Source organism: Leucoraja erinacea, unplaced genomic scaffold (genome assembly GCF_028641065.1).
Source record: "Leucoraja erinacea ecotype New England unplaced genomic scaffold, Leri_hhj_1 Leri_102S, whole genome shotgun sequence".
NCBI lineage: Eukaryota > Metazoa > Chordata > Chondrichthyes > Rajiformes > Rajidae > Leucoraja > Leucoraja erinaceus.
In genome coordinates, this window is record NW_026575264.1 from 296,295 (window position 1) to 319,803 (window position 23,509).

General features: G+C 49.2%; 1 protein-coding gene across 1 annotated transcript; it reads left to right on the forward strand.

The window, feature by feature from the left end:
• Positions 1–2,615: 2,615 nt before the first annotated feature.
• On the forward strand, positions 2,616–23,399 carry slc22a13b (solute carrier family 22 member 13b). Its single transcript, XM_055664996.1, has 9 exons — positions 2,616–3,066; positions 4,472–4,575; positions 5,098–5,252; positions 12,420–12,588; positions 13,742–13,862; positions 18,539–18,767; positions 19,642–19,750; positions 21,091–21,300; positions 22,629–23,399. Exons 1-9 carry the CDS (start codon positions 2,689–2,691, stop codon positions 22,708–22,710), a joined length of 1,557 nt encoding a protein of 518 aa, XP_055520971.1. The 5' UTR covers positions 2,616–2,688; the 3' UTR covers positions 22,711–23,399.
• Positions 23,400–23,509: the final 110 nt, after the last annotated feature.

Below are 23,509 nucleotides of genomic sequence, written 5' to 3' on the forward strand. Positions count from 1 at the left end.
GAGTGAACGATGGAACTGTGGAGGGAGCGGTCTCTGTGGGAGGCAGGATGGAGTGGGGACGGGAAGATGTACAGTCAAACCAATAAAAAGCAACAGAACACACAAAATACATTTTAACGTGAACATCCACCACAGTGACTCCTCCACATTCCTCACTGTGATGGAAGGCGAGAAAAAAAGTTCAAATCTCTTCCCTGCTTTGTCGGGGGCCTCGAGCCTTCCGTTGACGGGACGATCTTTGGGGGGGATCACAGTTCCCCCGCGCCGGGCGATCGGACCCCGGGTCAGGGCCTGGACGAACCTCTTGCGACTTTGGAGCTTCCCGACATCGGTCTCTACCTGAGACTGCGAGCTCCTCGATGGTGAAACCCGCAGGCCGTGGTTGGAGCGTCGATCCCAGGCAAGGGACCGCAGGCTCCGATGGCAAGTCCACGGCCCCACGGTGGGGCTCAAAGTCAGTCTGGAGCAAGGGCCGCAGCTCCATGATGTTAGGCTGCAGAGCGACCGGAGATACGATCTGGAAAACAATCGCAACTCCGGCAAAGTAAGAGAGTGAAAAAAAAGTTTCCCCCGCACACAAAACAAACCATTAACACAAAAATTTTAAACACGTTAAAAATAAAAAAATAAAAGACAAAAAGTACAGACAGACTGTCGGCGAGGCTGACATCGAAGCACAACCCGGTACAGCACAGAAATAGGCCATTCGGCCCACTTTGCCCAAGCTGGCCAAGATATTGATAGCAAAAGGATTTGAGTATAGGAGCAGGAAGGTTCTACTGCATTTGTACAGGGTCTTGGTGAGACCACACCTGGAGTATTGTGTGCAGTTTTGGTCTCTTAATCTGAGGAAAGACATTCTTGCCATAGAGGGAGTACAGAGAAGGTTCACCAGACTGATTCCTGGGATGTCAGGACTTTCATATGAAGAAAGACTGGATGGACTCGGCTTGTACTCGCTAGAATTTAGAAGATTGATGGGGGATCTTATAGAAACTTACAAAATTCTTAAGGGGTTGGACATGCTAGATGCAGGAAGATTGTTCCCAATGTTGGGGAAGTCCAGAACAAGGGGTCACAGTTTAAGGATAAAGGGGAAATCTTTTAGGACTGAGATGAGAAATACATTAAAAAAATTCACACTGAGAATGGTGAATCTGTGGAATTATCTGCCACAGAAGGTAGTTGAGGCCAGTTCATTGGCTATATTTAAGAGGGAGTTAGATATGGCCCTTGTGGCTAAAGGGATCAGGGGGTATGGAGAGAAGGCAGGTAGAGGATACTGAGTTGGATGATCAGCCATGATCATATTGAATGGCGGTACAGGCTCGAAGGGCCGAATAGCCTCTACTCCTGCACCTATTTTCTATGTTTCTATACCCTATCTGCACTAGTCCCACTCAACTCTCCCTGTGACTGCGTGGGTTTCCTCCGGGCGCTCCGGTTTCCTCCCACATCCCAAAGACGTGCGGGTTTGTAGGTTAATCGGCCCCTCTGTAAGTTGCCCCCCACGTGTGTAGGGAGTGGATGAGAAAGTGGGATAACATGGAACTGGTGTGAAAGGACGATCGATGGTCGGCGCGGACTTGGAAGCCTTTCTCCCTGCTGTATCTCTGAAACTAGCTAAAATTAACCGCTACTAGTTAATTGGTAACATTTAGGTCACAGGACATGTTCTTAATAATCATCGTTCTGCAGCACAGTAACCGACCCATTGTCCCAACTTGTCCATTCTAACTACGATGCCTCAACTCTGAACTTTTCCTACGTTTTCTGTGGATGTGTCTTGAACATGTAACAGGGAAACATAGACAATAGGTGCAGGAGGAGGCCATTTGGCCCTTCGAGCCAGCACCGCCATTCAATGTGATCATGGCTGATCATCCCCAATCAGTATCCCGTTCCTGATTTCTCCCCATATCCCTTGATTCCGTTAGCCCCAAGAGCCACATCCAACACTCTTTTGAAAACATCCAGTGAATTGGCCTCCACTGCCTTCTGTGGCAGAGAATTCCACAGATTTACAACTCTCTGGGTGAAAAAGTATTTCCTCATCTCAGTCCTAAATGGCCAACCCCTTACTCTTAAACTGTGTGCCCCTGGTTCTGAACTTCCCCAACATCGGGAAAATTTTTCCTGCATCAAGCCTGTCCAATCCCTTAAGAGTTTTATATCTTTCTATAAGATCCCCCTTATTCTTAAACTATTCTTAAGCCATTTAGAATGGAGACGAGGAAACACTTTTTCACACAGAGAGTTGTGAGTCTGTGGAATTCTCTGCCTCAGAGGGCGGTGGAGGCCGGTTCTCTGGATACTTTCAAGAGAGAGCTAGATAGGGCTCTTAAAGATAGCAGAGTCAGGGGATATGGGGAGAAGGCAGGAACGGGGTACTGATTGTGGATGATCAGCCATGATCACATTGAATAGCGGTGCTGGCTCGAAGGGCCGAATGGCCTCCTCCTGCACCTATTGTGTATTGTTTATTATAACCAATGTCCATGAATTTTAACGTGCGCGATGAGACAGCATTATGTTTTCTCAGCTTTGACTATTCATTGTTGCAAAGTTCAATTGCTTTGAGAATGGTTAATAGTAGACAGCTGGGATTGTGCATTAAGGCAGCCGCTTGTGTTATAGTTGACACTCCGTGCGTGCCTGGTGTTGAACAGTCCCACTTTGCAAGAGGGGATGAGCGAGTTTGGCGAGATTCTGAGAGAGGTGGGGGAGTTTGGGCCGTTCCAGAAGCGCTTGCTGCTGCTGTTATGCCTGCCCTACATGTTCGTGGGCTTTCATCTACTTGCCCAGGTGTTCACTGGGGCAGACGTTCCACATCACTGTCGGGCCGACTGGATCTCCAACGTCACTGCCGGCCTCCCCGCTGAGGACCAACTCGTCCTCACCATCCCACGGGAGAGGGACGGGTCTTACCAAAACTGTAAAATGTACACTCCCCACCCAGCCGAAGACCTTGACTGGATCTTGTTGCACGGAAACCAGTCCACGACAGCGTGCGAGGAAGGCTGGGTATACGACCAGTCGCAGTATGGATCGACCATTGTTACTGAGGTTTGTCATTACTATAGAGGGAAGTTACATAGGTTGGGGGGGGAAGAAGAAAGGAAGAGGCGGAGACAGTGGGCTGTGGGGGAGCTGGGAAGGGGAGGGGAAGGAGGGAGAAAGCAGGGACTACCTGAAATTGGAGAAGTCAATGTTCATACCGCTGGGGTGTAAACTACCCAAGCAAAATATGAGATGCTGCTCCTCCAATTTATGGTGGGACTCACTCTGGCCATGGACGAGGCCCAGGACAGAAAGGTCGGATTCGGAATGGGAGGGGGAGTTGAAGTGTTGAGCCACCGGGAGATCAGGTTGGTTAATGCAAACCAAGCGGAGGTGTTGGGCGAAGCGATCGCCAAGCCTGCCCTTGGTCTCACCGATGTAGAGCAGCTGACACCTAGAGCAGCGGATGCAATAGATGAGGTTGGAGGAGGTGCAGGTGAACCTCTGCCACACCTGGAATGAGTGGGTTAACATATGATGAGCGTTTGACGGCACTGGGCCTGTACTCGCTGGAGTTTAGAAGAATGAGGGGGGACTTTCATTGAAACGTACAGAATAATGACAGATCTGCATAGGGTGGATGTGGAGAGGATGTTTCAAATAATCATACTATTAGCCAACTATGTTTTGCAACATACGAGGAATTTTGATTTGCCGTACAGTCATACTAATAAAAAGCAACAGACCACACAAATTACATTTTAACATAAACATCCACCACAGTGACTCCTCCACATTCCTCACTGTGATGGAAGGCGAGAATAGTTCAATCTCTTCCTATCTTTGGTCTCTCGCGTCTGGGGGCCTCGAGCCTTCCGTTGTCGGTGATGTTGGCTCCCGTAGCCGGCAGTCGGGCCCTCCGCGTTGTGGCGATCAAGCTCCTGCATCAGGGGGGATCACAGTTCCCCGCGCCGGGCGAACGGACCCCGGGTCAGGGCTGGACGAACCTCTCGCGACTTTGGAGCTTCCCGACATCGGTCTCTACCTGGGACTGCGAGCTCCTCGATGGTGAAACCCGCAGGCCGCGGTTGGAGCGTCGATCCCAGGCAAGGGACCGCAGGCTCCGATGGCAAGTCCACGGCCCCACGTTGGGGCTCAAAGTCAGTCTGGAGCAAGGCCGCCAGCTCCATGATGTTAGGCTGCAGAGCGACCGGAGATACGATCTGGAAAACAATCGCAACTCTGGCAAGGTAAGAGTGAAAAAAAAAGTTTCCCCCGACCCCCCCCACCCCCACATGAAACAAACCAGAGAACATTAACACATACTTTTTAAACACACCAAAAACAGAGGAAAAGACAGACAGACAGACGGACCGTTGGCGAGGCAGCCATTGTGCGGCGCCCCCTATAGACCATGATAGTCTACAGGTTCACCCTCCTGACTCTAACATCCTTCCTTTTGCCTCTCCAGTTTAACTTGGTTTGTGATCAGAGATGGCTGATTCAGTTATCCCAGACCAGTTCCATGGTGGGCTTGTTTGTCGGAGCCATGTTGTTTGGACATTTAGCGGACAGGTAAGAACGGAACGTTTGTGTCGATCGTTCAGTTGGTCGGTCACTTTAAACAGGGTTTAACCAGGGCATGTACTCCACCTTCGTCTGGTTTTAACATCAGGCCGCCTTGCTGTGGATGTTTGTAGGTGTTTTTCCTCTTTGGGACACGCTAGAGGCAGGAAACATGTTCCCGATGTTGGGGGAGTCCAGAACCAGGGGCCACACAGTTTAGGAATAAGGGGTAAGCCATTTAGAACGGAGACGAGGAAACGCTTTTTCTCACAGAGAGTTGTTAGTGTGGAATTCTCTGCCTCAGAGGGCGGTGGAGGCCGGTTCTCTGGATACTTTCAAGAGAGAGCTAGAGAGGGCTGTTAAAGATAGCGGAGTCAGGGGATATGGGGAGAAGGCAGGAACGGGGTACTGATTGGGGATGATCAGCCATGATCACATTGAATGGCGGTGCTGGCTCGAAGGGCCGAATGGCCTCCTCCTGCACCTATTGTCTATATTAAATCTAACTGGTTGTTCTTTCCTCGCCGGTAGGTTTGGTCGACAAAGGACTATTTTGGTGTCGCTGCTCATTCAGCTGCTCAGTGGGATGGGGGCCGCATTCGCACCAAACATAGCTTTGTTCATCGCTCTGCAGTTTGTTCTTGGCACCGCAGTCTCCGGGGCAATGATGAACACAATCGTCTTGGGTACGAATAACACTCAGTGTTTCGTTGTTTTTTTGTTTCGAGATGCGTCGCGGAAACAGGCCCGCCGGGTCCGCGCCCACCAGCGATCCCCGCACCCTTACGCTACCCTACGCACGCAAGGGACAATTTACTTTTACACCAAGCCAATTAGCCTACAAACCTGCACGTCTTTGGAGTGTGGGAGGAAGCCGAAGATCCCGGAGAAAACCCACGGCTAGAACGTGCAAACTCCGTAGTCGGGGTGGAACCCGGGTCTCCGGCGCTGCAAGTGCTGTAAGGCAGCAACTCTACCGCTGAGCCACCGTGACCATCCATTGTAGCTGAACAGTGAAAGGCCTGGATAGAGTGGATGTGGAGAGGATGTTTCCACTAGTGGGAGAGTCTAGGACCAGAGGGCACAGCCTCAGAATTAAAGGATGTTCCTTTCGGAAGGAGATGAGGAGAAATTTCGTTGGTCAGAGGGTGGTGAATCTGTTGAATTCTTTGCCACAGACGGCTGTGGAGGACAAGTCAGTGGATATATTTAAGGCAGAGATAGATAGATTCTTGATCAGTACGGGTGTCAGAGGTTACGGGGAGAAGGCAGGAGAATGGGGTTAGGAGGAAGAGATAGATCGGCCATGATTGAATGGCAGAGTAGACTTGATGGGCCGAATGGCCTAATTCTGTTCCTATCGCCTGTGACATGAACATCTTCTGGAGCATCGGAGGCTGAGGGGAGACCTGGTAGAGGTATGAAATATTATGAAAGGCATAGATAGAGTAGGCAGTCAGAACCATCTAAAAACAGAAACATATATGATTATTGAGTGTTTGGACATGCTGGAGGCAGGAACTATGTTCCCCATGTTGGGGGAGTCCAGAACCAGGGGCCACAGTTTAAGAATAAGGGGTCGGCCATTTAGGATTGAGATGAGGAAAAAGGTTTTCACCCAGAGAGTTGTGAATCTGTGGAATTCTCTGCCACAGAAGGCAGTGGAGGCCGATTCACTGGATGTTTTCAAGAGTGAGTTAGATAGAGCTATTAGGGCTAACGGAATCAAGGGATATGAGGAAAAAGCAGGAACGGGGTGGGGAGATTGTAGATGATCAGCTATGATCATATTGACAATAGACAATAGGTGCAACAGTAGGCCCTTCGGCCCTTCGAGCCAGCACCACCATTCAATGTGATCATGGCTGATCATCCCCAATCAGTACCCCGTTCCTGCCTTCTCCCCATATCCCTTGACTCCGCTATCTTTAAGAGCCCTATCTAACTCTCTCTTGAAAGCATCCAGAGAACCGGCCTCCACCGCCCTCTGAGGCAGAGAATTCCACTGACACAACTGTGCGAAAAAGTGTTTCCTCGTCTCCCTTCTAAATGGCTAGTGAATGACGGTGCTGGCTCGACGGGCCGAATGGCCCACTCCTGCGCCTAACTTTTGTGTAACCTGTCTCCCAAGGTGGGGATGTCAATGACTAGAGGGCATAGGTGTGTGGTGAGAGGGGCAAAGTTTAAAGGAGACTTCCACAGAGGGTGATGGTGGAGGCTGATAATGGCCCACGTACAAAGGCTTTTAGAAAGGCAGGTGAATATTTTACAGTGTTTAGAGATACAGCATGGCTCGGGCCACCAAGTCCAGACTGGTTATCGATCTACCCACTGTGATTCTAAATTTTGAAGGTAGATAAAAAATGCTGGAGAAACTCAGCGGGTGAGGCAGCATCTATGGAGAGCAGGAATAGGTGACGTTTCGGGTCGAGACCCTTCTTCAGACTGATGTGGAGGTGGGGGTGGGCGGGAAGAAGAAAGGAAGAGGCGGAGACAGTGGGCTGTAGGAGAGCTGGGAAGGGGAGGGGAAGGAGGGAGAAAGCAGGGACTACCTGAAATTGGAGAAGTCAATGTTCATACCGCTGGGGTGTAAACTACCCAAGCGGAATATGAGGTGCTGCTCCTCCAATTTACGGTGGGGCTCACTCTGGCCATGGAGGAGGCCCAGGAGGAAAAGGTTAAAGAATACAAAATTTTGAAGAATACATTTTCAAAGGCAAATATATTTTAACAGCTGGTATAATGAGCGGGTCAGGCAGCATCTGTGGAAGGCATGGAGAGGAGATGTTTCAGCTCAGGACCCAACAGACTGACGGAGTAGGGGGGAGAAAGCTGGAACAGAGAGGTGTGTGTGTGTGTGTGTTGTGTGTACCCTTGCTTCACATTCAGTGTTGAGCTAACCCAAGACGTCGCTTGGCCATCCCCTGCAGATTCAGCCTGGCCTGCTGAGTTCCTCCAGCACTCTGTGCTTTGCTCAAGATTCCAGCGTCTGCAGTTCCTTGTGGTCCTCATGATGTCGAACCGAGAAGTTTCAAGTAGCAAGGCCGGTCACGGTGGAGCAGCGGTAGAGTTGCTGCCTGACACGCGCTTGCTGCACCGGAGACCCGGGTTCCATCCCGACTACGGGTGCTGTCTGTGCGGAGTTTGCACGTTCTCCCCGTGACCTGCGTGGGATTTCTCCGAGATCTTCGGTTTCCTCCCACCCTCCAAAGACGTGCAGGTTTGTTGGGTAATTGGCTTGGTGTAGATGTAAAAATTGCCCCTGGTGTGTGTGTGGGATAGTGTTAGTGTTGCGGGGATCGCTGGCCGGCCTGGACTCGGTGGGCCGAAGGGCCTGTTTCCGCACTGTATCTCTAAACTAAACTAAATGTTGTGGACATGTTTGTTATTGTTTGTCTAGTTTTTAAACATTTGCTCTGTGTGATAGCTAACTAGTAAAAGTCTAAACTTTCCACAGGTGACAGCCTCTGCACGTCTTTCCATTATTTGTCCAAAAACCACACTGCGAATCCACCACAGTGGCTACTGATTAAAGAGCAAGTGTTTTGCTGGACACTTGCGCTGGGTCTGCCAAGGCCTGCTGGATCTCCCGGTTGCCAAACACTTGAACTCTTCCCACTCCCACACTGACCTTTCTGTCCTGGGCCTCCTCCATTGCCAGAGTGAAGGTCACACACACAAACATGGAGGAACACCAACTCGTATTCCGCTTGAGCAGCTTACACCCCAGCGGTATGAACATTGACCTTTTAGTTTAGTTTAGAGATGCAGCGCGGAAACAGGCCCTTCGGCCCATCAGGCCTGCGCCGACCAGCGATCCCCGCACACTAACACTATCCTACACACACCAGGGACAATTTGCATTTATACCTAGTCAATTAACCTACAAACCTGTGTATCTTTGGAGTGTGGGGGGAAACCAGAGCGCCCGGAGAAAACCCACGCAGGTCACAGCGAGAACGTGCAAACTCCGTACAGACAGCACACGCAGTCAGGATGGAACCCGGGTCTCTGGCGCTGTGAGGCAGCAACTCTCCCCGCTGCGCCACCGTGACGCCAATTTCAAGTAATACCCCCTTCTTTTTTTCATGCCTTCCTGCAAACTCAGTACTCATCCCTCTCCCCCCCCCCTCCCTCCCCTCTCTCCCCATTTCCCCCCTCTGCTCCCCCCCTTTCCTCCCCTCCCCTTCCACCTATCTCCCTCCCTCCCGCGTTACATCTAACTCCTCTTCTCTGCTTTGCCTCTTGGCTCTGTGGGAGTTTGTAGGTGAATCGGCCACTCAGTAAATTGCCCCCTAGTATGTAGGGAGTGGAAGAGAAAGTGGGATAGCATAGACCAATCAATTAATCAATCAATCAATCAATCAACCTTTATTGTCATCTTGCAAAGCAACAGCTGAACAGTGCAAAATGAAAAGACGTTTCCCAGGGAATACCGGAGCATCGCACATGAAATTTAAAACATTTCACACATAATAACACTAAAAACAATCCAGTCCCTGATGAAACAGTATAAATAGTTAAAAGCAGGTAAAACAGCAACGTTAAAATACAGTAAAACCAATCATAAAAATGTCCGGGGCAGCTGATTTGAGTGGCCAGTGCCAGTTATTAAAGTGTCCGTGCCAAGCCGCAGAATCAAGTGACTGTGAGTACAGAGTGACTGTTTAGCAGCCTCACAGCCTGTGGCAGGAAGCTGTTTAGCAGCCTCGTAGTCCGGGCTTTGATGCTACGATATCTCTTGCCTGATGGCAGGAGATCCAGGTGTGTGTGGAGGGGGTGCAGTTTGTCCTTAGCAATTCTCTGAGCTTTTTTCAGGCAACGGCTCTGGAACAGTTCTTGTACCGAGGGTAGGGAGACGCCAATGGTCCTCTCTGCTCCCCTCACTACCCTCTGCAGAGCCTTCCTGTCCGAGCAGTTGCAGGTGCAGTACCACGTATTTATGCAATACGTGAGTACAGACTCCACCGTACCCCTGTAGAAAGTCCTGAGGATGTTGGTGGGGAGTGAGGCCTGTTTGAGTTTCCTCAGGAAGCGCATGCACTGATGGGCCCGTTTGACGGTCCCAGTGGTGTTCCTGGACCAGGTGAGGCTGTCTGTAATTTGCACACCGAGGAACTTTATGCTCTCCACTCTCTCCACTGTGGTGCCACTGATGTTGAGGGGTGTATGCTTTGGCTGCGCCCTCCTGAAGTCGACAACCATCTCCTTCGTTTTGTCGACATTTAATTCTAGATTATTTTTGCCGCACCAGTCCACTAGTTGTTTTACTTCCTCCCTGTACATTGATTCGTCATCTCCACTGATGAGTCCCACCACTGTTGTGTCACCCGCGAATTTTATGATCTTATTGTCCCTGAATCTGGCAGCACAGTCATGTGTGAGCAGTGTGAACAACAGCGGGCTGAGCACACAGCCTTGAGGGGAGCCGGTGCTCAGCGTGATCGAGCCTGAAGTGTTCTTGCCAACACGGACTGACTGCGGTCTCTCTGTCAGAAAGTCCAAGATCCAGTAACACAAGTCAAGTCAAGTCAAGTCAAGTTTATTTGTCACATACACATACGAGATGTGCAGTGAAATGAAAGTGGCAATGCTCGCGGACTTTTGTGCAAAAGACAAACAACAAAACAACCAAACAAATTATAAACACAATCATAACACACATATTCTTTTACATAATAAATAATGGTAAGAAAAACGTTCAGTAGAGTTAGTCCCTGGTGAGATAGGTGTTTACAGTCCGAATTGCCTCTGGGAAGAAACTCCTTCTCAACCTCTCCGTTCTCACCGCATGGCAACGGAGGCGTTTGCCTGACCGTAGCAGCTGGAACAGTCCGTTGCAGGGGTGGAAGGGGTCTCCCATGATTTTGTTTGCTCTGGAGTTGCACCTACTGTTGTATAGTTCCTGCAGGGGGGCGAGTGAAGTTCCCATAGTGCGTTCGGCCGAACGCACTACTCTCTGCAGAGCCTTCTTGTCCTTGGCAGAGCAATTCCCAAACCAGATGGTAATGTTCCCGGACAAGATGCTTTCCACCGCCGCTGCGTAGAAGCATGGAGGATCCTCGGAGACACTCTGAATTTCCTCAATTTCCTGAGGTGGTAAAGGCGCTGCCTTGCCTTACTCACGAGTGCTGAGGCGTGTGATGCCCATGTCATATCCTCGGAGATGTGGACTCCCAGATATTTAAAACAGTTCACCCTATCCACAGGATCCCCATTTATCCTCACTGGAGTGTACGTCCTCACACAGGGTGGTGTTGAGGCCCAGCAGGGTTAGTTTCTCCACAAGTCTCTGTGGGATGATGGTGTTAAACGCTGAGCTGAAGTCAATGTACAGGATTCTGGCATATGTGTTTTTGTTTTCCAGGTGCGTGAGTACTGTGTGCAGCGTAGTAGAGATGGCATCCTCTGTAGAACGGTTGGGGCGATAGACAAACTGGAGGGGGTCTAACGATGAGGGGAAGCTGGCAGCAATGTGGGGTTTCACCAGGCGTTCAAAACACTTCATTATTATTGGGGTCAGGGCGACAGGGCGGTAGTCATTTAGGCAGGCAACCACTGGTTTATTCGCTATGGGCACTATTGTGGAAGAACTAGCGGGTGGACAGATGATCGCTGGTAAACTAAACTAAAATTGAAATGAAAATTTGAAAACGTACACCTCCAGTTTCTTTCCGGCTGTTATCAGGCAACTGAAAAATCCTACCACAACCAGAGAGCAGTCCTGAACTACTATCTACCTCATTGGAGACCCTCGGACTATCATTAATTGGATTTTATCTTGCACAAAACATCACGCCCTTTATCCTGTATCTGTACACTGTGGAGAACATGGATAGGTGACGTTTCGGGACAATAGCCAATTGGTGCAGGAGTAGGCCATTCGGCCCTTCGAGCCAGCACTGTGATCATGGCTGATCATCCCCAATCAGTATCCCGTTCCTGCCTTCTCCCCATATCCCCTGACTCCGCTATCTTTAAGAGCCCTATCTAGCTCTCTCTTGAAAGTATCCAGAGAACCTGCCTCCACCGCCCTCTGAGGCAGAGAATTCCACAGACTCATCCACTCTCTGTGAGAAAAACTGTTTCCTCGTCTCCGTTCTAAATGGTTTACCCCTTATTCTTAAACTGTGGCCCCTGGTGCTGGACTCCCCCAACATGTTTCCTGCCTCTAGCGTGTCCAAACCCTTAATAATCTTATATGATTCAATGAAATACCCTCTCATCCTTCTAAACTCCAGAGTGTACAAGCCCAGTTGCTCCATTCTCTCAGGATACTTCTACAGACTGAGTGTAGGGTGGGGAACTGGAAGCAAGAAAGGACCGGACAAATTACAGTCGGTAACGGATGAGCTCCGACAGGGAGGTTCCCTGATAGGCTGATTATTGGCCAGGGACAGTGTGATCCCATGAGGGTACATTGCTGTAAACTGTGGACTGGTTCACCACCTTCTAATGGCAGCTATCAGGGGGGAGTGTTTGTAAGCGTAAAATTAGAGAAGTCAATGTTCTTACCGCTGTGCCGAAGGTGCTGTTCCTCCAATTTGCATGTGGTCTCACTCTGACAACGGAGGAGGCCCAGGACAGAAAGGATGGGTCACAACCCGAAACGTCACCTATCCATGTTCTCCACAGATGCTGCCTGACCCGCTGAGTTACTCCAGCACTCTGTGAAACGTCACCTATCCATGTTCTCCACAGATGCTGCCTGACCCGCTGAGTTACTCCAGCACTCTGTGAAACGTCACCTATCCATGTTCTCCACAGATGCTGCCTGACCCGCTGAGTTACTCCAGCACTCTGTGTCTTTCTGCAGTTATATTGTATATTTACGCGCTGCCTCTGTGTACCAGGTACGGAGTGGACTGGCCCAGCACAGCGATCGTTTGCCTCGGTGCTTACCCAGTGCACCTTTTCTGCGGGCCAGATGCTGCTGGCTGGCCTGGCCTACGCTATCCGTGACTGGAGGGTTCTACACCTCACCACCGCCTGCCCGATGCTGCTCTTCCTTTCCTACATCTGGTAATAGCCCAGTCCCACTGTACGAGCTAATTCAAGAGTTCTCCCGAGTTTGCCCTGATTCAAACTCGGAGATTTACGGTAATGGCCACTCGTCGGTACTCGGGGCTCTCGTGGACATTTTTCATCATGTTGAAAAATCTTTACGAGTCTTCTCGAGCTTACCTGCCGTTAGCGAATCTTCCCAAGTACCTGCCGTTAGCGGTACGAGCCGCTAAGAGACGTCCCCGAGCTCCGACGTACCCGCTACGTTCATTCTCCGTGTTTACCACGAGTTTGATTTTTTTAAAACTCGGTAGAGCTCTTGGAATGAACTCGTACCGTGGGACAGGGCTTTAAAACTCTTGCATTTCATTTCATTCAGGAGCCTCCGTTATCATTCTTGACGGCACGGATTTAGACAATAGGTGCAGGAGTAGGCCATTCGGCCCTTCGAGCCAGCACCGCCATTCAATGTGATCATGGCTGATCATCCACAATCAGTACCCCGTTCCTGCCTTCTCCCCATATCCCCTGACTCCACTATTTTTAAGAGCCCTATCTAGCTCTCCCTTGAAAGTATCCAGAGAACCGGCCTCCACCGCCCTCTGAGGCAGAGAATTCCACAGACTCACCACTCTCTGTGTGAAAATGTGTTTCCTCGTCTCCATTCTAAATGACTTTACCCCTTATTCTTAAACTGTGGCCCCTGGTTCTGGACTGGGGGGTGGGGGGGTTGTAGTGGGGAGGGTTGGGGTGCGGGTGATGGTGGGGGGGGTGGGATTTGGGGTGGTGGTTGGGGGGTGGGGTGGTGGTGGGGGGGTTGGTCGTGGGGGTGGGGGGGGGGTTGTCGTGGGGGGGTGGTGTTAATGCAGTGATTAGCTAAGTCAAAAATAATGCAAAGAATGTACTAGAGTCATGGAGCCATACAGTACAGGAACAGGCCCTTCGGCCCATCTTATCCGTGCTGACCAATATGTCTCGCTCTGTTTACCCACTTCCCATTAATTTACTTAAAAATTCTCTTTGGATTCTCCTTAATTTTATGGGACGATGGGCGGATGAACTCACTGTTTCCGCGCTGTATCTCTAAAACTATAACTGCGGCGTATACTCTGCGATCACGTTAGGGTTCATGAGGGGTGTTCGGTTGCTGAGGTTCTCCATGTCCACTCAGGTTACTTCCCGAGTCGGCCAGATGGCTCATCATGAAGGGGCAGAAAGAAGAGGCCAAGAGGTACCTGAGGAGAGCCGCCCTGCTCAACAAAAGAGTGTTCAACGAATCCCTGACCGACAAGGTATTTTTAGTTTAGTCATTTTAGTTTAGCACAGAAACAGACCCTTCGGCCCACCGGGTCCGCGCTGACCAGCGATCCTCGCACACTAACGCTATCCTACACGCACACTAGGGACATATTTTACTTTCACACGAAGCCAATTTACCTACACACCTGCACGGGGGAATGAATAAGTTGACATACAAGGAATTTGCCTTGGTGCTCCGCCCACGTAACAACATGACATACAATGAACAATTAAGAATAAAGCATAAAACATTCAAACATTAATAATGAAACATTATCGATGAAACATGTGAATTAAATAAAATACCAGAGCAAAAGGAGGCTACAGATTTTTGGCTGTTGAGTAGAGCAACTACTCGTGGGGGAAAAAACTGTTTTTATGTCTGGCTGTGGCAGCTTTGACAGTCCGGAGTCGCCTTCCAGAGGGAAGTGATTCAAAGAGTTTGTGGCCAGGGTGAGAGGGGTCAGAGATGATCTTGCCCGCTCGCTTCCTGGCCCTTGCAGTGTACAGTTCATCAATGGCGGGAAGGTTGCAGCCAACAACCTTCTCTGCTGATCGGACGATTCGCTGCAGCCTCCGGGTGTCGTGCTTGGTGGCTGAGACAAACCAGACCATGATGGAGAAGGTGAGGACAGACTCTACGATGGCCGTGTAGAATTGGACCATCATTGCCTGTGAAAACGAAGATCTCGGAGAAAACCCAGGCGGGTCACAGCCGTTTAAAGACAAATAATTTTTTTAAGCCGTGATCATAATATTTACAATTAAACTGCTCTTTAAAATTTTTTAATATATTAGATAATAATCCATTATGAATAATACGTTATTTCATTAGACTATCCTTGATCGGACTTTGCTGGCTTTACCTTGCACTAAATGTTGTTCCCTTATCATGTATCTGTACACTGTGGACGGCTCGATTGTAATCATGCATTGTTTTCCGTTGACTGAGTAGCACGCAACAAAAGCTTTTCACTGTACCTCGGTACACGGGACAATAAACTACACTGTAACATTATGTTTTCGCCACATCAAAGCCCAGTTTTTCAATTGTATTTCAATGTCGCATGTACCTACGTACAGTGACATTCCTTTCGTAAACAAGAATGATCCCAGGAAAGAGTGGGTTAGCATATGATGAGCGTTTGACAGCACTGGGCCTGTACTCGCTGGAGTTTAGAAGGTTGAGGGGGGACCTCATTGAAACGTACAGAATAGCGAAAGGCATAGATGGAGTGGATGTGGAGAAAATGTTTCCACTAGTGGGAGAGTCGAGAACCAGATACATCACCTATCCATGTTCTCCACAGATGCTGCCTGACCCGCTGAGTTACTCCAGCACTCTGTGAAACGTCACCTATCCATGTTCTCCACAGATGCTGCCTGACCCGCTGAGTTACTCCAGCACTCTGTGAAATGTCACTCTGTGAAATGTCATCTATCAATACAATCAAGTCAAACTCCAGTACAACAGGTGGAGCAAAGGGGAAGATACAGAGTGCAGAATATAGTTCTCAGCATTGTAGTGCACCAGTTCCACAGACAAAGTCCAATGTCCGCAATGGGGTAGAGGTGAATCGGGACAGTACCCTAGCTTATGGAAGGACCGTTCACAAGCCTGATAACAGAGGGGAAGAAGCTGTTCCTGAGTCTGGTGGTGCGCGCTTTCAAGCTTCTGTACCTTCTGCCGGACGGGAGCGGGTAGAAGAAGGAATGACTGGGGTGGGACAGGGACAAGTCTTACACAGAATGGGTTGGATTATTTGGCCGGGTTTGTGGGAAAATAACGTGTTGCCTTGCCAAAGTTGGGACCTAAACAGCTGAGAATTGAATGAGGATGAGTAAAGAAGTATGGCCAGCATGTCTTTGGACTAACCCTGGCCAACCAAGGAGTTTGAGGTGTGACTTCCTAATGTTTCTGTCTTTACTTTGAAGGTTTTCATTGAGAAAAAAACGCAACAGATCGCTGTCTGGGACCTCTTTAGGATATCCAGTCTGAGAAGAGTCACATTGCTTTTGACTTTCATTTGGTAATATTTACATCAATAATTGATTTTGTAAATTATTATGCTATGTAACGAGAGTATCTATATATATATATATTTAATGGGGAGAGGTTACAATTAAATGTAATTAATGGTAGTTTAGAGTTTATAGACACAGCGTTGGAACAGGCCCTTCGGCCCACCGAGTCCGTGCTGACCAGCGATCCACGCACAATAACATTATCGTACACACACTAGGAACAATTTACAATTTTACCAAAGCCAATTAACCTGTAGTGACGTATGTCTATGTCTAACTCTCTCTTGATGGATATAGCTCTTGAAACTCTGAACTAAAAAGGCAATATGGGGAGAAAAGATGAGGTACTTATTCTTACTAACTGTACCTAAAGTCCGTACTGAACTGGGGAAAAGGACATTTAGTTATGCTGCTCCCTTTGCATGGAACCAGCTGCAGAATGAACTGAAACTTAAGGAGCTGGTTTCTATCAACAGATTTAAATCTCTTCTTAATGATGTTGAAGTGGGCTCTTCTGTCTTTGGAAGAAGGGTTTCGGCCCGAAACGTTGCCTATCTCCTTCGCTCCATAGATGCTGCTGCACCCGCTGAGTTTCTCCAGCTTTTTTGTGTAATCTTCTGTCTGTACATGCTTTGTTTGATGATGTTCTGACTGTGACTCTATTTATATGTTCCCTGGTGTTTTTAAATTATTATCTGTAACTGTGGAACTGTGCTGCTGCCTGTCTTGGCCAGGACTCTCTTGTAAAAGAGATTTTTAATCTCAATGAGACTTCTCCTGGTTAAATAAAGGTTAAATAAAAAATAAATAAAAAAAAGGTACAAAGGTAAGCTAGCCAAGAATATAAAGCAGGATCGTAAAAGCTTCTTTAGGTATGTGAAGAGGGCAGTGGAGGCCGGTTCTCTGGATACTTTCAAGGGAGAGCTAGATAGGGTGCTTAAAGATAGCGAAGTCAGGAGATTTGTGGAGAAAGCAGGAAGGGGGTACTGATTGGGGATGATCAGCCATGATCACATTGAATGGCGGTGCTGGCTCGAAGGGCCGAATGGCCTCCTCCTGCACCTAATTTCTGCGTTTCTACGTAACCTACAAACCTGCACGTCTTTAGAGTGTGGGGGAAAACCGGAGCACCTGGAGAAAACCCACGTGGTCATGGGGAGAACGTGCAAACTCCGTACAGACAGCGCCCGCAGTCAGGATTGAATGCCGTGTCGGGTGGCCACAGATTTGTTGAATGAAACAAGCCTACTGTGTATCGGTGTTGCTAGATTGGACAGTGTGCAGCAAATAGAATACTTTTTTGTCTGGCTTCCACTAACTATTCATGGTTCTCTAACCCTATGGGTACGATACGATAGAACTATTTATCCCAGGAGGGAAATTGATCGGCCAACAGCCATGAAACACAAAATACATGAAACGTGAAATTAAAGTGACAAGTGGAAAGGATTGGGGATGTGCAAAGATTGGGGAGTGGGGGTGCAGGGGCGTTAGTCTACCCCACGACAAGGGGGAGGAGTTGTACAGTTTGATGGCCACAGGGAAGAAGGATCTCCTGTGGCGTTCTGTGCTGCATCTCGGTGGAACCCGTCTGTTGCTGAAGGTGCTCCTCAGGTTGACCAGTGTGTCATGGAGGGGGGTGAGCTGTATTGTCTAACACAAAATACTGAGAACAATTAGGTTTATTGTTGTTAAGTGTGCCGAGGTGCAGTGAAAAGATTTGTCATGCACGCTATCCAGTCAGATCAGATAACACTATGCATAAATACAATCAAGTCAAACTCCAGTACAACAGGTGGAGCAAAGGGGAAGATACAGAGTGCAGAATATAGTTTTCAGCATTGTAGTGCACCAGTTCCACAGACAAAGTCCAATGTCCGCAATGGGGTAGAGGTGAATCAGACAGTACCCTAGCTTATGGAAGGACTGTTCAGAAGCCTAGGTACACAAAAAAGCTGGAGAAACTCAGCGGGTGCAGCAGCATCTATGCAGCGAAGGAAATAGGCAACGTTTCGGGCTGAAACCCTTCGCTCCATAGATGCTGCAGCACCCGCTGAGTTTCTCCAGCTTTTTTGTGTACCTTCGATTCTCCAGCATCTGCAGTTCCTTCTTAAACACTGTTCAGAAGCCTGTTTGGATACTGAGATTTGTAAGTGCCCTGCAATGGAAAGTTGATCAATTTACTATCCAGTTTCTTCCCAGCTGTTATCAGGCAACTGAATCATCCAACCACAACCAGAGAGCAGTCCTGAACTACTATCTACCTCATTGGTGACCCTCAGACTATCCTTGATCAGACTTTACTGGCTTTACCTTGCACTAAACGTTATTCCCTTATCACGTACATCCATCTGTACACTGTGGACGGCTCGATTGGCCCACTCCTGAACCTATTGTCTATTGTCCAGAGAAGTTTCCTGACCTGCTGAGAGTTACTCCAGCATTTTGTGTCTATCAGAGAACTGCAGATGTTAGCTTACAATAGACAATAGGTTCCCCATATCCCCTGACTCCGCTATCTTTAAGAGCCCTATCTAGCTCTCTTTTGAGAGAGTTTATAGCGCAGGTAGACGCTGGAGTAACTCAGCGGGGTTAATCTAAACCGTGAAGGGGTGTGGCAGAGGAGCAATAACTTCCCCTCTTTTCTTGCCTGGTGTGTAGGTTTGTGAACAGCTTTGTGTATTATGGGCTGAGCTTCAGCGTTGGCAGCTTTGGCAAGAATATATACCTGACGCACTTCATCTTTGGACTGGTGGAGACACTGCGAGGATCTTGCATCTGGTTATTGGCCAAGTTTGGTCGGAGGAAATGCCAAGGCTGCTTCCTGTGGCTTGGTGGCGTCTCCTGCCTGCTTGTGCTGGCCGTTCCACAAGGTCGGTACAACGTGGGCGCGTTAACTTTAAGGGCCTGTCCACTGTCCCATCCTAGTGGCAGCAGGTGGCCGTATATGTTCAACGCGTTGAAAATCCAGCGGCGGCCATAACAAGTCACGACTCTTTGGGCGACTACTCACGACCGTACAGGCTTCACCCCGCGACATGTCGCCTGTACGGTCGTGAGTCGCCCAAAGAGGCGTAGCGTCTTTCTGGTCACCACTGGATTTTCAACACGTTGAACATTTTCGGCGACCTGTGACGGGTGCTGGCAGTCACCGAAAAAGTCGCGTAAGTGGGACAGGGCCTTTAGTTTTTCACTAGTTTAGTTCGGAGATACCACGGGGTGGGAGGTTGCAACCTTCACGTGGTCAACCCTGTTTCGACGAATGCAATCAACCTGGTGTGCACAAACAGAAGATCAAACAGAACGAGTTGTCTTACAACTTTAGGCTGTGCACGCCACACGCAAGAGATACGACGCGGAAACAGGCCCTTCGGCCCACTGAGTCCGCACTGACCCGCACACTAACACTATCCCACACACACTAGGGACAATTTACACTTATACCAAGCCAATTAACCTACAAACCTGCACGTCTTTGGAGTGTGGGAGGAAACCGAAGATCTCGGAAAAAACCCACGCAGGTCACGGGGAGAACGTACAGACAAGCGCCCGCAGTCGGGATGGAACCCGGGTCTCCGGCGCCGTGAACATTCCAAAATCCAGGGGACACCGCGCGTCACGACCTGACCGCGACGCGACCACGTCTTTTCAGGCTGTCGTCGAAAATGTCGCCCCGGTGTGACGGGCCCTTCAGTCTGCTGACGTCAGAAAGTGACCTTTCAATGACGTGCGGTCTTTGTGTTTCAGGGATGGCCGCGGGAGTCACGGCGCTCGCTGTCCTGGCCAAGTTGTCCATCTCCTGCTCCTTCACGGTGACCTATGTTTATTCCACGGAGTTGCTCCCAACTGTGATCAGGTACGTTAGATCTTTGCTAGTTGGGAGGCTCAGGCCAGGTCAAGGGAGGAGGCCTGGCCAGGGGGGGCAGCTGGGAGCACATCTATCTCTGAGGGACTGCAGGGGACTGAGGGGCATAGATAATACTTTCAGGAGTAGGACATTCGGCCCTTCCAGCCAGCACCGCCATTTACTGTGATCATGGCTGATCAAAATTTTCTTCAAGCCAATATCTTCCCCACAGTTTCTTTAGACAATATTGATATTACTTAATGTACTTAAATATACATAGACAATGCAGGAGTAGGCCATTCGGCCCTTCGAGCCAGCACCGCCATTCAATGTGATCATGGCTGATCATCCCCAATCAGTACCCTGTTCCTGCCTTCTCCCCATATCCCCTGACTCCGCTATCTTTAAGAGCCCTATCTAGCTCTCTCTTGAAAGTATCCAGAGAACCAGCCTCCACCGCCCTCTGCGGCAGAGAATTCCACAGACTCACAACATCTCTGTGAGAAAGAGTGTTTCCTCGTCTCCGTTCTAGATGGTTAAAGATATGTTAAAGATATTGTCAAGCTGGAAAAGATGCAGAGAAGATTTACGAGGAAGTTGCCAGGACTCGACAGTGTGAGCTGTGGGGAGGTTGAGTAGACTAGGTATGTTAGATGTTGTATGTGTGGACTTCAGCAAAGCATTTGACAAGGTTCCGCATGGTAGGCTGCTCTGGAAGGTTAGATCGCATGGGATCCAAGGAGAGCCAGCCAACTAGATAGAGAGTTGGTTTCAGGAAAGAAAGCAGAGGGGTGATGGTGGAAGGTTGCTTCTCGGACTGGAGGCCTGTGACTAGTAGTATGCCACAGGGTACAGTGCTGAGCCTGTTACCATTTGTACTCTTTGAGGTGTTGCATTTTGGCAAGTCAAACCAGGGCAAGATCATCAGGGTGAGTGGTAGGACCCTGGGTAGTGTTGTAGAGCAGAGGGATCTGGAGTGCAGGTGCATGGTTCCTTGAAGGTCGAGTCGCAGGTAGATAAGGCGGTCAGGAAGACTTTTAGTACAGTGACCTTCGTCAGTCATGGCCTTGAGTGGATAAGTTAGGACACAAGGAGACACAGAGTGCTGGAGTAACTCAGCGGGTCAGGCAGCATCTGTGGAGAACATGGATAGGTGACGTTTCACAGAGTGCTGGAGTAACTCAGTGGGTCAGGCAGCATCTGTGGAGAACATGGATAGGTGACGTTTCACAGAGTGCTGGAGTAACTCAGCGGGTCGGGCAGCATCTGTGGAAAACATGGATAGGTGACGTTTTGTGTCGGGACCTTTCTCCTGAAGCCATTAATGCCTCTTTCTCCTGGTGCCCCAGGCAGACGGGGATTGGCTTGGTGTCCATGTTTGCCCGTCTGGGCGGCATCATCGTCCCACTGATCATGATTCTGGACCAGGACCACCCAGGGATCTCCTTGATCCTATTTGGAATCTCATCGCTCGTCGCCGGCTCCCTGAGTCTCCTGCTTCCCGAAACGACCAACAAGGAGTTGCCAGATCACTCCGGGCACGTGGAACAAGTGAAAAGGTCAGTGCCGGCTTACTTCAGCTCTGGGATATGGGAGTGTGGTGGAATATTGCGTTTGGGGAACTGGTGAGCGGTGGAGTATTGCGTTGGGGAATGGGTTGCGTTGGGTTCCAGGCCTCCCATGTGATTGGGACCCAACGGGTCCCACTTAGTCCAGTTGTCCACAATGTTTAATATCCCCTACAGGCCTTATGCATCATCACACAGACTAGGCACCCTATAATTGACTCCATCATAGCACTAAAGTGGGTGGTTTTGCAGATAGTGAAGATGGTTGTGAAAGATTGCAGCAGGATGTGGATCGATTGGCCAGGTGGGCGGAGGAATGGTTGATGGAATTTAATACAGAGAAGTGTGAGGTGTTGCATTTTGTGACGTCGAACAAGGGCAGCACCTACACAGTGAATGGTCGGCCTCTGGGTAGTGTTGTAGAGCAGAGGGATCTAGGAGTACAGGTGCATGGTTCCTTGAAGGTCAAGTCGCAGGTAGATAAGGTGGTCAAAAAGGCTTTTGGCACTTTGGCCTTCATCAGTCAGAGTATTGAGTATAGAAGTTGGGAGGTCATGTTGCAGTTGTATAAGACATTGGTGAGACTGCATTTAGAATATTGTGTTCAGTTCTGGGCACCATGTTATAGGAAAGATGTTGTCAAGCTGGAAAGGGTGCAAGGAGGATTTACAATGATGTTGCCAGGGCTAGAGGGTCTGAGCAATAGGGAGAGGTTGAGTAGGCTGGGACTTGGAGCGCCTTGTACACCAGTCACTGAAAGTAAGTATGCAGGTACAGCAGGCAGTGAAGAAAGCAAATGGCATGCTGGCCTTCATACCAAGAAGAGTTGAGTGCAGGAGCAAAGAGGTCCTTCTGCTGTTGCAGGGGGCCCTAGTGAGACCACACCTGGAGTATTGTGTGCAGTTTTGGTCCGCTAATTTGAGGAAGGACATTCTTGCTATTGAGGGAGTGCAGCGTAGGTTTACAAGGTTAATTCCCGGGATGGCGGGACTGTCATATGCTGAGAGAATGGAGCGGCTGGGATTATATTCACTGGAATTTAGAAGGATGAGAGGATATCTCGTTGAAACATATAAGATTATTAAGGGATTGGTCAAGTCGAGTCACAGTTATTTATATAGCACATTTAAAAAACAACTCTCGTTGGCCAAAGTGCTTTACATTTGTTATAAGAATAGTATAAACTAGAGGCCAGTAAGTAGCCTGATCGATGGTCGGCGTGCACTGGGTGGGCCAAAGGGCCTGCTGCCACCAACTTGTAGCTTTCAATTCAATTCAGTTTAAAGTGACTGAAAGGCTTTTTAAAATTTTATTTCCAGGGAAGTGAACGGTAAACGTGAGGAGGAGAATGGAGTGAAGCTGTCAGATGCAGGAGCCTTCACAGAGTCCACACGCATGTAGACCACCATGCACTTAGACCATGGACCCAATGTTGCTGAGTGGGCACTCTTCACAACACTAAGCCCTACAGCCTAACCCTTGATTTACACCAGGCAATATATTACAATACCATATGATATTACTTCCTTACTGCCTATTATGCCTCCTGGCATGTAGGGCAGCAGCTGTTTCCGTGACATATTTGTTTTACCAGACAGGGTCGTTAGCCCTGTGCTCAACCTCCAACCTGGATCGCTCTTGGTCTCGCCTCTACCCTTCCACCTGTCCAGCACGGGAGACCCTAACAGGAGCCGAATCTCCCACTGGCATCGCTCTGGGGGTCACTGAGACACACACGCTCCCCGACCACAACAAGGTTGCAATCCAATGATATTGATCGAACTTTATTGAATCCCGTTGTGAAATTGATCTGCCAACCGTCACAAAAACACAACACGATGAATGAAACACAAAACCAAAGTGGAATGTCCGGGAATTGGGGATGTGCAGGGATTGGGGGGGGGGGAGTCAGTCTACCCCACGACAGAAGGTGGAGGAGTTGGACAGTTAAGTTATTCTTAAGTCCATCATAACGGAGTCCAGGGATATAGGCAATAGACAGTAGGTGCAGGAGTAGGCCATTCAGCCCTTCAGCACCGCCATTCAATATGATCATGGCTGATCACCCCCAATCAGTATCCCGTACCTGCCTTCTTTGGAACGGGGTACTGATTGTGGATGATCAGCCATGGATCAGCTGTGGGTGAGAAGGCAGGAATGGGGTACTGATTGGGGGTGATCACTGTGAATGGCGGTGCTG

Excerpts from the sequence above, each read along its gene's own strand:
- slc22a13b (XM_055664996.1), top strand. The coding sequence starts at position 2,689 with ATGAGCGAGTTTGGCGAGATTCTGAGAGAGGTGGGGGAGTTTGGGCCG. Across the intron at positions 4,576-5,097 it reads TTTGGACATTTAGCGGACAG|GTTTGGTCGACAAAGGACTA; the intron begins GTAAGAACGGAA and ends CCTCGCCGGTAG. Across the intron at positions 12,589-13,741 it reads CTCTTCCTTTCCTACATCTG|GTTACTTCCCGAGTCGGCCA; the intron begins GTAATAGCCCAG and ends ATGTCCACTCAG.